The 12,244-nt window shown below is 38.1% G+C and overlaps 1 protein-coding gene across 3 annotated transcripts in view; it reads right to left on the reverse strand.

Moving 5' to 3' along the window:
* Window positions 1-4,365: 4,365 nt before the first annotated feature.
* The window catches only part of PAPOLG (poly(A) polymerase gamma), a 39,532-nt gene continuing 31,653 nt past the window's right edge, over window positions 4,366-12,244 (reverse strand). For 2 of the 3 annotated variants that reach the window (XM_058164872.1, XM_058164871.1), the window contains 7 exons: window positions 10,365-10,486; window positions 10,111-10,286; window positions 8,215-8,297; window positions 7,901-8,124; window positions 7,055-7,108; window positions 6,293-6,408; window positions 4,366-5,136 (listed from right to left, as the gene is read on the reverse strand). In XM_058164872.1, coding sequence (XP_058020855.1) covers window positions 6,307-6,408; window positions 7,055-7,108; window positions 7,901-8,124; window positions 8,215-8,297; window positions 10,111-10,286; window positions 10,365-10,486 — 761 coding nt within the window. In that variant the 3' untranslated portion in view covers window positions 4,366-5,136; window positions 6,293-6,306. Of the gene's footprint in view, window positions 5,137-6,292; window positions 6,422-7,054; window positions 7,109-7,900; window positions 8,125-8,214; window positions 8,298-10,110; window positions 10,287-10,364; window positions 10,487-12,244 lie in introns of all 3 variants that reach the window. The other variant, XR_009152892.1, reaches the window with a different exon arrangement.

The raw sequence follows: 12,244 nt of genomic DNA on the forward strand, positions 1-12,244 counted from the left end.
AGTCATGTGATTACATTTTGTGCACTTGGCAACTGATTTGCATTTACAACTGGTTGCATGCCATGGACATGTAACTGTAACTTGTGACTTTTTTATTGGCCTCCAGCAAGAAAACACATTCAGAAGAATGGATTTGCTTAACAAGCATAAAATGATTGTAAAATCAAGTTGTATTGTGACTTGACATACCAACGCAATCACTTGCAACCAAAATTCTAATCCCAATTGTGATAGTAAATCAAGGACTACTTGTATTTTTAAAAGAATTAAGAAGTGGCAAGTGGTAGTAGACCTTGTGCTTCCTGGCACATCCAAGTTGGCACAGAAATTGATGCTAGACCTCATTGCGTATTGCTGCCCAAATCACTTGGTGTCTTTGGGATCATTGAGGAGCCCCTTCCCCAGTATCATAGATTATTTTCCATAAATCAGATTATCAAATTTTTGCTAGTCTTCCCTATTCCAAGTGATTCAGTGGTTAGAATGCAGTTTTGTGGGCTAATTCTGCTGACTGCCAGCAGTTCGATTCTGACCAGCTCAAGGTTGACTTAGCCTTCCATCCTTCTGAGGTCGGTAAAATGAATACCCAGATTGTTGGGGACAATATGCTGGCTCTGTAAATTGTCTAGAGAGGACTGTAAAGCACTGTGAAGTGTCATATAAATCTAAGTGCTATTGCTATTACATTCATGAGGTACATTATTTTTTATTTTTTTATTTTTGAAAAAAGCCAGTTTAGTGTAGTGGTTAAGTCATCAGGCTAGAGACCATGAATTCTAACCACACCTTTTGCACAAAGCCAGCTGAATGACTTTGGCCCAATCACTTTCTCTCATCCCTAGGAAGGAAGCAATAGCAAACCACTTTTGAAAAAACTTGTGAAGAAAACTGCAGGAACTTTTCCAGGCAGTCTCTCACAATAGGACATGATTGAATGGGGAAAAAAGGTCTAGGTCTGCATAACAAACCATATTTTTATTTTACTGCACTTTACCCTACTGCACTTAACAGACCATGTGAAAAGTCCCCAAAGCCTTGCTAGCAAGGGACTCCAGGTAGAATTATGAATGAGCAACATTCATTCCCCCCCACCCGTTTTTCCTTCATAAAGGGAGAGATGTTGAAGCACACCTTTGTGGGTTTAATCTGCAGGCAGGTTCGCCTGAGAAAAGGACATCCCTATGCTCTAAGATGTAACAAATTTTAAATGCTATCATCATTAACACAGTATGTTGTGCCTAAAATAAAAACTGAAAGCTAGGAGAGCCAAATTTATCAGCAAATCAGTTATCTGCTAGAAAGGAGCCTGGGTGGCACAGTGGTTAGAATGCAACATTGTGGGAAAACTCTGCCCCCAGTTTGGAGTTCAATCCTGATGGGACTCAAGGTTGACTCAGCCTTCCATACTTCTGAGGTTGTTAAAATGAGGACCTGTCTAGATTGTTGGGGGCAACATGCTGACGTAAACTGCCCAGAGAATGCTGTAGTAAAGCACTATGGGGCAATATATAAGTCTATTGCTACTTCTAGATCCAACTGGCTTCTGGCCAATTTGTCAAGGCAACTCAACACAGAATACATCCAAACAAGACACAACTAAGATTAGGTGTGGAATCTTCAAGAGGGGGTTCAATGGTTGAGATAATTTATTTCCAGACTATAGGGCTGGGTAACAAAAGGTAAAGCCCCTCCCTTCAGCATCCCCCAGAAAAATGCTAACATTTTTTTTATTTTTTGACAAATTTAGCAGCAAAATATTGATGCTTAAGGGACCAGTTTCATCAGTTAAATTTCTTGGAACCACCTTCCAAACCAGATGTTGGTTTTACTCATTTCCGGAGTATTTCCACATCATCGAAAATCCAATGCAGCCCCTGAGCCAACAGAAACTTACATTCTTGTAGAGTAAGAGTGGTAGGAATGGTATTATAGAAGAGCCAAAGGTGCTTTTTCCAAAAGGCAATTGGACTTTCTTGGTTTTTTCTAAGAAAACAATTTGCTTCTCATCCAAGCAGCTTTTTGGATGAAGAAGTGAAACGTTTTCAAAGAAAATAACCAAGAAAGTCCAGTTGCCTTTTGGAAAAAGCACCTTTGGGACAACCATGACCTATCCTGAATGATTGAGAATCTCCATACAGGGAGAGGAATGAAGTACTATTCTACTCAGAAACATATTTGTAAAGGCAGAAAAGAGTATCAAGGCCAGCTCACAATAGCAGGAGCTTCACTTTTTGTTTAAATTGTGTCTTAACCAGAATCAGCAAGTGAAGCTTTGTAAAATTGGGAAATGTTCATTTAGACTTTATGTAGAATTAAACAACTTTCTCCAACCTTGTACCAAGGCATTATGGATCTTTTAGCTCACCATACCCAGAGGGCACCTGATTGAGGAAGTTTGAATTAGAGCTCAACATCTTTCTATAATCTCTAAGCACTGAGGTTACTAATGAAATATTTTAATGTTTTCAGGCAGATTAATTCTGGCCAGTAATAGATGTTTGCAAGCTGTTTTTACAGATATTTTTCAATTTATGCAAACCGAGGGTGTATATATCAATTAGAATAGTGCCTACTAGATGTATTATGAACCCATGTCCTTTCTAATTTGTGAAATCTGTTGGAGTGGAGCTAATGTGCTGGACCATAGATATTGATAACAAATACAAAGCTGTATTGTTATTAGAGAATTATTATTATCAAAATGATTCATTAAATCTTCCAGAATGATGTAATTTCTAGCCAGATTTGAGCAGTCTATTATTTGTGCAAGATGACTAAGTCCCATTTGAAACTAAACCTAACATGATGATCTAAGTCAAAAGAATAATTTCAAGGCAAACAATCTAATCACACCATATAAATCAGGGGTGTCAACTCATGGCCCGTGGGCCAGATGCGTCACATGCTGGCTCCGCCCCCACCCAGTTTAGCAGAGGGGAAAAAGTCCTAATATGTCATGTGACATCACTGTGACGATGCTAGTTTGAAAACTCTTGATATAAATTAATAGGAACTATAGCTGCTCATAACATCAAACAGGAATCTTGTTGGAATTATGTTCTACTGTCACTAACTCTGGCCAAACATTAAATATAATATGGCATGCCATTTTTCACAGATTTATACCAGCTTGTTTGCAATGGTTATTTAGGAGAATTAAATTAATGTTGAATTTTGTCCAAAATAAGTTGCAATCTGCAAGTTTAAAATCCTTCTAAAATACCATTTGCATCTCCTCAGAGAAGTCCACCAGAGAGTCCTTTCAGCAGTTCCAAGGCGGCTCCACACCCATTTGTACTACTCAGGTGACCCCGAGGACACAGATAAACTCCAAGTGGCCTCAATGACTTTCTAAAAGGATGCAACTGACCAGCTGTCTGCAAGGAATATAAATCCTTCCATTCCCCACCATCCAGTCAGCGCTGAAGAAGCTTCTCGGATAAGAAGCAAAGTGTTTTCAAAGAAAAGTCCAGTTGCCTTTTGGAAAGCACCTTTGGGACAACCATGACCTGGATGACTGAGACTCTCCATAGACATCTCCTCAAGGAATAACCAATCTGCATTTTATCAGAATAAAAACCTGGTACCTCCATTATTTTGTAACTAGAAGCAAAGAGCTTCCTATTCTATAAATGAAGCAGATGAGACTAGGATTTACATTTCTTTGAAAAATTCTTTTACAGTACATACAAAAATATTCTGCATACACTTTTTTTGTTTCGATTATAATTTTTTACAAAAGCAGATATTACAAAATTTTAAGATTTGAAACAGTTATTTTTACTCCTGGCATATCAGGCCATGGGCTCTGAAGAAACATGGGTCTGGAAGAGTCAAGTGATCTTCTAGAGGAAGACCCCGATTCTAGTGAAGTTGTTCAGAAAACTACAGAAGTCAAACTTGAGTAAAACTCATGATTCCCAAATCCCAGTTCACAAAAGATTAAAGAGCACTCATTCACAAGGCAGGCCAAGATAGGGAAAATAATTTTCAGAACTTTCAACATGTGAGAAAAAATGGATTGGATTGCGAATTATGGTTTTACGAGGCCCTCTAACAATTCTGAAATTCAAGTAATACACTAACCACTTTGCTTGCATTCCAGTATTATTGAAGATATGAGTCTGTTCACATTTTTATTTATAGATTAGCATGCAATCCAGCTAAACACTGAAGCCTGTTTCATTCCCATTGGTTTAAAATTGGAGTGCTAGATGTGTAGAGAGAAGCATCAAAGTTAAATTTATATCTGACTATTATAGGGCTTTAATGCAACTGAACAATGACTGAAATTGTGCTCTAGTTTTTGGGAGTCTCCGGGGGAGTCTCCAGGGGAAGCAGCTTTTTGGGGGACATCTACATACATCCTAAATGGATTGTTTTTTAAAGGAAAAGAACCTCCAATATATACACACATATTCCTGTGCATTTTTCGACTTTACAAGAACCCCTATGGGGACCTGCTATGCAGATCACCAGCCAGCGTTGCATACCACCAAGCTGGACGTGGGTGTTTGGGTTAAAACAACAGTGTTAAGAATATATTTAAGAGAGAGCTTCAGACTACCAGCACCCCTGTACTGAACTGACATTGATAACAATAGAAATACACCAGGGCAAAGTATTCTGCATGCCAATCCCTTTAGGAAAAAATAAAGGCAAGAATTTTTTGGGGGGGTTTTTCATAACAAAGACATTTCTGCTGAAAGAACAATACAAGACTTAAAATAAAGCTATGCATTTGCACAGTGAAAATAAAGGTCTAGTCCAAGGGAATAAACTTTACACTAGAAAAATACCCACACCCCACACATTTTGGAGGAATAGTAGTTTGAAATTTTTGCAATAATTATGACAGTGTAACACCTGAAGAGAGAAATCTATAGAAGATTAAGCCACTTTAAACAAAGATGGATGCTATGCATAATGCGAATATTGGTCCACATAGCATTGCCTTGACATCAGCTTGGAGCAGTGATTCAGGAAGTTCCCAGTTCTGTTACAAGAGATCCAAGCCAGAGCTGACACGGGCTGATATGCAAATCATAGGTTGTACTCTTTAGATGAAGTCTCTGTCTTCATTTTTTGAGTGTTGCTTTCTGTTACAGTAGTATGGATATAGTAACTTTAGGATGCCTTTTAACAGAAGAATATCATATAGAGTTGTTAATGAAAATCTTTTTTCTTTTGAGTCAGTATTTCAAACTTATGCATTTCAAACTGAAACTTATTTATATTATTTTCTTTTAAATTATAAGGTTTGCATATTGTTAAATTTATGCATAAAAAAGGACCAGCATACATTTGTTGATTAAGTGTTTTTTTCCGGTAAGACCGGTCAATCAGGGCAACCTGGTCTACCCAATTATGGGACGGGGCATACTGCTTCGGCTTTCAGCCCCAATCCAGGAGCCTTTGCAGGCAGTCACTTTTGTGACAAACTATTTTTGCTTGTGGTAAAAATAGTTTGTTGCGAAAGCGACTACCTGCAAAGGCTCCTGGATTGGGGCTGAAAGCCGAAGCAGTATGCCCCGTCCCATAATTGGTAGACCAAGTTGCCCTGATAGACCGGTCTCACTGGAAAAAAAACATTTAATTTCTCCCCTGGCATAGCCAAAAAAGCAAGGAGAGCCAGTGGCTTAGAGGTTAATAGATCTACCTAATATACAAGTAGCCCGGGTTCGAATCCCAGAAGGTTATGGCTAGCTGATGAGAGCTAAATAGCTTGAAATAGATCTGTACTAGTCTCCCTTTATTTCTTTGTCAGTAAAACATAAATTCAACACATTTGTTGATTGTTGCTATAATCTCATTTTGTAATCTAGTACCTTCCTCATACAGGGACACTGGTTAGAAATTTTGGGAATTACTATTTCTACACAGTTGATGAATATAAAGTGAGAAATTATGTTCCATACTTCGACAACTGTGTATGGTATCTATAAAATTTTTCAATTAAATATAATCATGATTCCACTCAGTACAACACAGTGTAGCTGGAATTTTGCATACACGATGGAAGTCTTCTTTCTCACCCATCCCTCTCAATCTTTGTAGATTGAGTTGGAAAAATTAAATAAGCCCTACAAGAGAAAAAGGGGAACTAATTCTAGTACTTGATAATTCTGATAGAAAGCTGGAGTGGATCAAGGTCACCTTTTCGGCAAGTTAAAAAAAGTTAATAAATGGTTGCAGGCACATCAAAGTTCAAAAATGAAGCATGAGCGTAAGAGCAACAATTGAAACAAAGTAGTAAGCAATAGTCATTAAAATGCAATGCCTTTACTATTACCTGGTAAAGTACTGCTATCGATTAAGAGTCAGTCTGATGGAGTTTTTAACAACACGAACCATACCACTTGCTGGAATTGGAGATGAAGAATCTGGCAATTCTTTACTAGAAAGTCGCTGCAAATGAAAACTAAAATCAGATGAGGGAAGGAAGATTCCAGAGATATGAGTACAAGCCTAGATCAAAGGATCAAAGCAAAATCTGACATCAATCCTACTGCTAAGAGATGTGTCATCTCCAGCTGCTCAGCTGTCTTTTACTGCTACTGAAAGGAGATGGTTGATTTAAAGCTTTTAATTTATAAGCCAACCTGGAAGTCTTGGCAGATGGGTGGCAACCCCCAAAACTTAGAATAATGTACAAATTATATATTAAGTATAGGCAATTCTTTGGATTTGATAAAAGAGATGCTTCAGAAAGCATATGAACTGTGAGCTTTCTGCTGCAGCCTCATAATTCTGAGATCAGGATTATGTTTTAGTAACTCGGAGATGGGTGTTGTGTACTCTGAAACACCTCTTCTCACTCAAATCTAAGTTCTTGTACAGTCCTGTTATATTTAGTGTCATTTCAGTGAGAGCAAATGACAAAGCATGTATCTACATGCTTTGTAATTTGCTCTCGCTGAAATGACACTAAATATTTTTGTGTTCCGTATTACAAAACACAAAAATAAAACGAAAGCCATATAAATATTAAAAGTCTTCCTGACATCAATTATTATTTCCAATTTTGTTTCAAATACAAATTTTTACTTAATACCTGTGATCTTTGTGTATCAAAGGTTGGAAGAGTCAGGGTGTCTTTAAGGCTGTGCTAAAAGGAAGAAAAGCATAAGTTGTGGGTCAAAATGCAAGTACCACTGGGTCACAGGCAGCAGGTACAAGCCATACTGATATCACGTACATCATGATGTCATTGCACAAATGATGTAATGAATGGTGGCGTTCAATTTATCTCACCACTTACTCTGACAAATGAAACTTGTACAAAGTAATGTAGTGTTTCCCTTCCTTCCCATCTCTGAGTCTTGACACTAATGTCTAGTTTAATATTATAACAGAGCTGAATTTGGATAAAATACACCAAATTATGTAAAGCCAGATTTAGCCATTCATTCCAGACTTCAAAGACTCAACAAATTACAAACAATCATGTTGTCATGCAACACATCATTCTCGCTTTTCATTCATTCCTTACTTCACTTCATTCCCTAATACCTAACTAAGATAATAGTTCAAAAGGCAGGAATGTCTCCTGAATGTGTTGCCAGGAATTTGTTTGATATAAATGATACAAACAATTAAATTAGCTATAAACTCCACAGCAGGTGAGTGATCATGGGGGGAAAAGAGAAGGAATATTACTTATGCCCATTAAAGAGCTATTACTACTAAGATCTTCACCCTTATTAAAGTCTGAGCCAATTTGGGTGTTTTTCTCCAAGAGATCACAATCTCTATTTATAGTTATTCCAAAAGTAACTTTCACTTAGTTTAAAGCTGTGGTGCTCAGGGGAGTTTTGTTATCAGACATGTAACCGTGTCCTCTTTGACAATCAATTTTAACACTCATGCTGCATTGGAACTTATGCACAGAGACACTTACCTTGTCTACATCTTTCAGCCGCTTAAAACAATCTTCAGAGACTGGTGAGTGATCTCTCTTATGTGCAGAGTTATTTGTAATAGAATTTATGACATCTAGGTGTCCCTGGGAATGAGTAGAAGGAAGGATGATAGTTGGAGGAATTTTATTTTGCTCTATGGCCATGGAGACACTACTGGAACTTAAAGGCAGAGTTGTGTCTGCTGAAGCTGTAAGATTCATGCCTGCAAATTGGAGCAACGTTAAGTTTTAATTAATGGTCCTAAAAAAGAATACTAGTTAATTTTGAAGTTAGTATATACAAGAGCCACTACCTGGTACAGACATCGCTGACTGAGTGATGGTCCATGGTTTCTCTTGCCTTTCACATATAGTAGGCTTTTGAAGGACATCAGACCTGTGAAAAGCAGCACTGGTTAAGAAAAGTTTCATGGAGATGAGGAGACATTATGATAAAAGCCTTCCATAATAACATGGGGAAATGGATGGGAATGACTTAATCAATAGATGAGAATTGAGGAGACTGACAATTGGAGTGTATCTGTTTAGAAAAAGTCTATTTGAGATACATGGTTTAAGAGTAAGTCTATTCATAAGCACACATAGAAAAAGAGTGAAAGAAAAAACCTGATTATGGTGAAAAACTGAGTGAATTCATTAGGGAAATTCTGTATGATTTAAGAGAAGAAAATTTGAAGCAGCTTGGAAAAGAGAAAAGTATTATGGTACACACGTCATCAAAGTCTACTGAGTTATGTTAATGAAAACATGTAAAGGGACACTTGGTAGAAGGATGATGGGAAAGAGGCTGTGAGGAAAAATGAATTACTGCAAACGTAAGGATAAAGAAAAATAAAGTCTATAGAAAAATAAAGATAGTTGAAAAGAATGAGGTTAAAATGAGGTTGTGGCTAAGATTAAAAGAGAAAGAAAAATACTTAATGATTTTGATGGAATCAAATTGTTTGAATGAGTGAAGAGGGCTAAGTAAGGAGCCTCCAACATAGTCACCAGAATTAAAAATAAAAGTAATGAGACTGTTGAGTGAAAGTACTTATGGAACAAAATGAGGAAATGTTGTTAGAAGCATTTCAGAGATCTTTATGAGAAATTGTGCTCTTTTCAAAAGTAAAAGTAGCAAAAGTAAACACAAAAATTACCTGGGATAATTTTTTAAAGTGGGATTGCCAGTGTCTGACAGAAATTTGACCAAAAAGATGCAAGAAATCATGAGCAACAGTTTGGGAAATGTGGTGCGGCTTTATTGAAGGCAATGGATGATCGGACCAGGTTTTACTTTTTTGCAAGCCTCTGGGAAGCCTGTTCTCCTTTGTTACCAACACAACATAAACTGGCTCAGGAATGGGCAAATCACACTTTGTGGGACCATGATTTTGCAGAGCAGCTTTTCTGCTTCCCCTATTTTTGCAAAATGCAGGTGCTTTAAATCTCAGTTTTGCACCCCTTCTGCCTCTTAAATCCTACTAAATCCCGCAAAGCACAGGCTGAACATTGTTTTCTCCTCTTTTGATGGTATTTATATCTCATATCATTCTGGCCTTCCAAGGCCTAAAAGAAAATCATACTGTTGTGGCCTGTTGGCCGCCAGCCCCTCCAGCAGCCAAATCAGAGGAGAAGGCAGAGGTGTGGGAGTCAGGGTCAGCATCAGGGTATCGTGGGAGCTGACGGAGAAAAGGAAATGGAGTTGTCAGAGAGAGAGAGAGGCGGAGCCTGGGCCACCCGTCAGCCCTCAGAGAAAGAGTCAATAGCCCCCAGGTCTGGAGGTGGTTGATGAAGAGGAGGAGGAACAGCTGGGTCCAGTGCTTGATGTGTGGCTGCACAGAAGGCAGAGAAGAGGAGAGCAGTGGAAAACAGTGGGCCAATCCTGGGGAAGGAAGAGCACCACTGCTAGCGAGGCCCACCCTAGCTCTGGAGATAAAAGGCAGGGGGTGGAGATGAATAGGTGTGGCAGAAAACTATTCATCTTCCAGCTGTCCGGACTTGTTAGCCTGCGAAAAAAACTTTTTGCCGGGGTGCCGGCATTTCTAATAAAGGAATCTTCTGAGTTCATATCAGAGGGTTTGTTGTGTTTGGGGAGCTGGGCCAGAACACAAACAAATACCCATACAAATTATTTATTGCTCACATTTTAGAAGTAATACTGATGCTACTCATATAACAGACGCTTGACACAGCCACACAACACCTACCTTTCTATCCCTTTTGAAAAAGATTTACTGCAATATTCCACCACGTTATTGAATGAGGGAACAGTATTGCACTGTGCGGTAACTTCTGCACTGCTGTAAGTGTCCAAACCACTATCATTTTCCATTGTCTTTTTCAACACGACCCCACAAGCATGTCCACCAAGATCAGGCACGCTCTGTTGAGATAATTCCAGTTTATAAATACCCAGATCTGTAAATGAAGTATTGTCAGAAAAACCAAAAATTGGACCAACCTTTTTCCTCTTCTGCAAGAAGTCTGCTGGCAAATAAAAATGGAGTTGTTTCTTCCTCACATGAGTAGCTTCAATCTTCATGCCTTCTTTCAACATGTTGATATTGTTTGCCTGCCTATAAACTAAGATCAAAGATGACAAAGTCAAGAAGTTATCCAACAACTCAAGCAACTTTGATCAGCCTTTAACTTCCTGTCCTGCTGCTGCTGGAACAAGCTTCCCAGTCCATAAATCATATATCAGATTGGGTACTATATTATCATCATTCTAACTTTAGGTAATGAAATGAAGCCATAGAGTTCTGCCACATGATCAGTGAACAGAAATAAAGAAAATTATCTAATCCAGTTTATTTTTTTGCAGTACATATGCATTATGAGTCCTGATACTTCAGCCCCTGAAGATTTTTAGGTTGTCTAATGGTCCTGTCTTATCAGTGGACTTAATTTTAAAATAGGGGAAACCTAGGGATACAAGCACAATCTTTTTTTCTTCTGGAATCTGATTCTTAAGTCTGATTCTTAATCAGGACTATCCCTTCTGAAGTGAAAGCCTAGATAAATTAAGCATCAATCTTCTTTAGTTTATTAGTTTATCATGCAATGACATACTGAGGCATTCTAGACATATTAACTTGGTCTATATAAGTATCATTATATTGGAGCTAGTGTATTAGAAAATAGATTTTATAACACAACAACGGCCAGCTGGTTTATTGTCTCCATTAAAGTAATATAAAATTATTACATGTTTTCTAATAAAGGGCTTACATAACTTAAAACCAGACCTTGTCCAAGAAAAAATTAAATTAATAAAAGAGGAAGGGACTGGTCTCCCTTCCTACAGAAATCTATCTTATACAATTAGAATAGTATCTATCTATCTATCTATCTATCTATCTATCTATCTATCTATCTATCTATCTATCTATCTATCTATCTATATGTTTGTTTTTGTAGGTTTTCACGGGTATAGGTATGTAGGTCTTGGCGTATTCGGGTCTTTTCCTGTGTAAGATTAAGAGTATCTTGGTGACGTTTCGACGAGGTCTCAGTCGTCATCGTCAGGCTGGTGCCAACCAACCTGCTTACAGCAACAAAGCCAACACTCCCCACCTCCCTACCAGTATTTATAGAGAGATGGCAGCTCTGACCACGCTTTGCTCGCACAAGCACGAAGCCGTAAGCACCAGCCTGAAGATGATGAGTGAGACCTCATCGAAACGTCGCCAAGATACTTTCAACCTTACACGGGAAAAGACCTGAATATGCCAAGACCTACATATATATGTTTAGCTACACAACTTCTGTTACAATCTCATTTTGGGCACTTGGCAGTTGGCTTGCATTTATAATCAGTTGCAGCATCCCATGGTCACATGGGATGTTTTTTGCTATTTTCTGGTAAAAAATGAAAAAAAGCACCCATTGGATAAGCTAGATTTGGTCTTACAATCATGTGATTCACTCAATGACCATCATAAAAACAACTGTAAACTGGTCACATGGCGACTCAATTTATGACTGCAATAACAGCCAGGCTCAATTGTGGCCATAAATCGAGGACTACTTATATATTAATATCCAGAAATAAATTTCCTGGTCTGTATAGAGTCAGAGGCAATGGCCAGCTGATAATTAATAACTGACTCTGATGTCTCCATAGCTATTGTCACATTGCTATTCACTGAGCAGCTGATCAGTGTGTCAGATTGGAGACTCATCTTTGCTCTCAAGTGGCTTGCAAAATTCCAGAAAATTTAACAATCAACAATTGGAAAACTGCTGTGAGAAAACTCCAACATATTACTGGGCAGAAGGCTCCACTTTGGAAAACATATAGTATGATTGTGAATTTTGGCTTTTTCTTTCTTTCCAATG

The sequence above is a fragment of the Ahaetulla prasina genome, chromosome 1 (assembly GCF_028640845.1).
Source record: "Ahaetulla prasina isolate Xishuangbanna chromosome 1, ASM2864084v1, whole genome shotgun sequence".
NCBI lineage: Eukaryota > Metazoa > Chordata > Lepidosauria > Squamata > Colubridae > Ahaetulla > Ahaetulla prasina.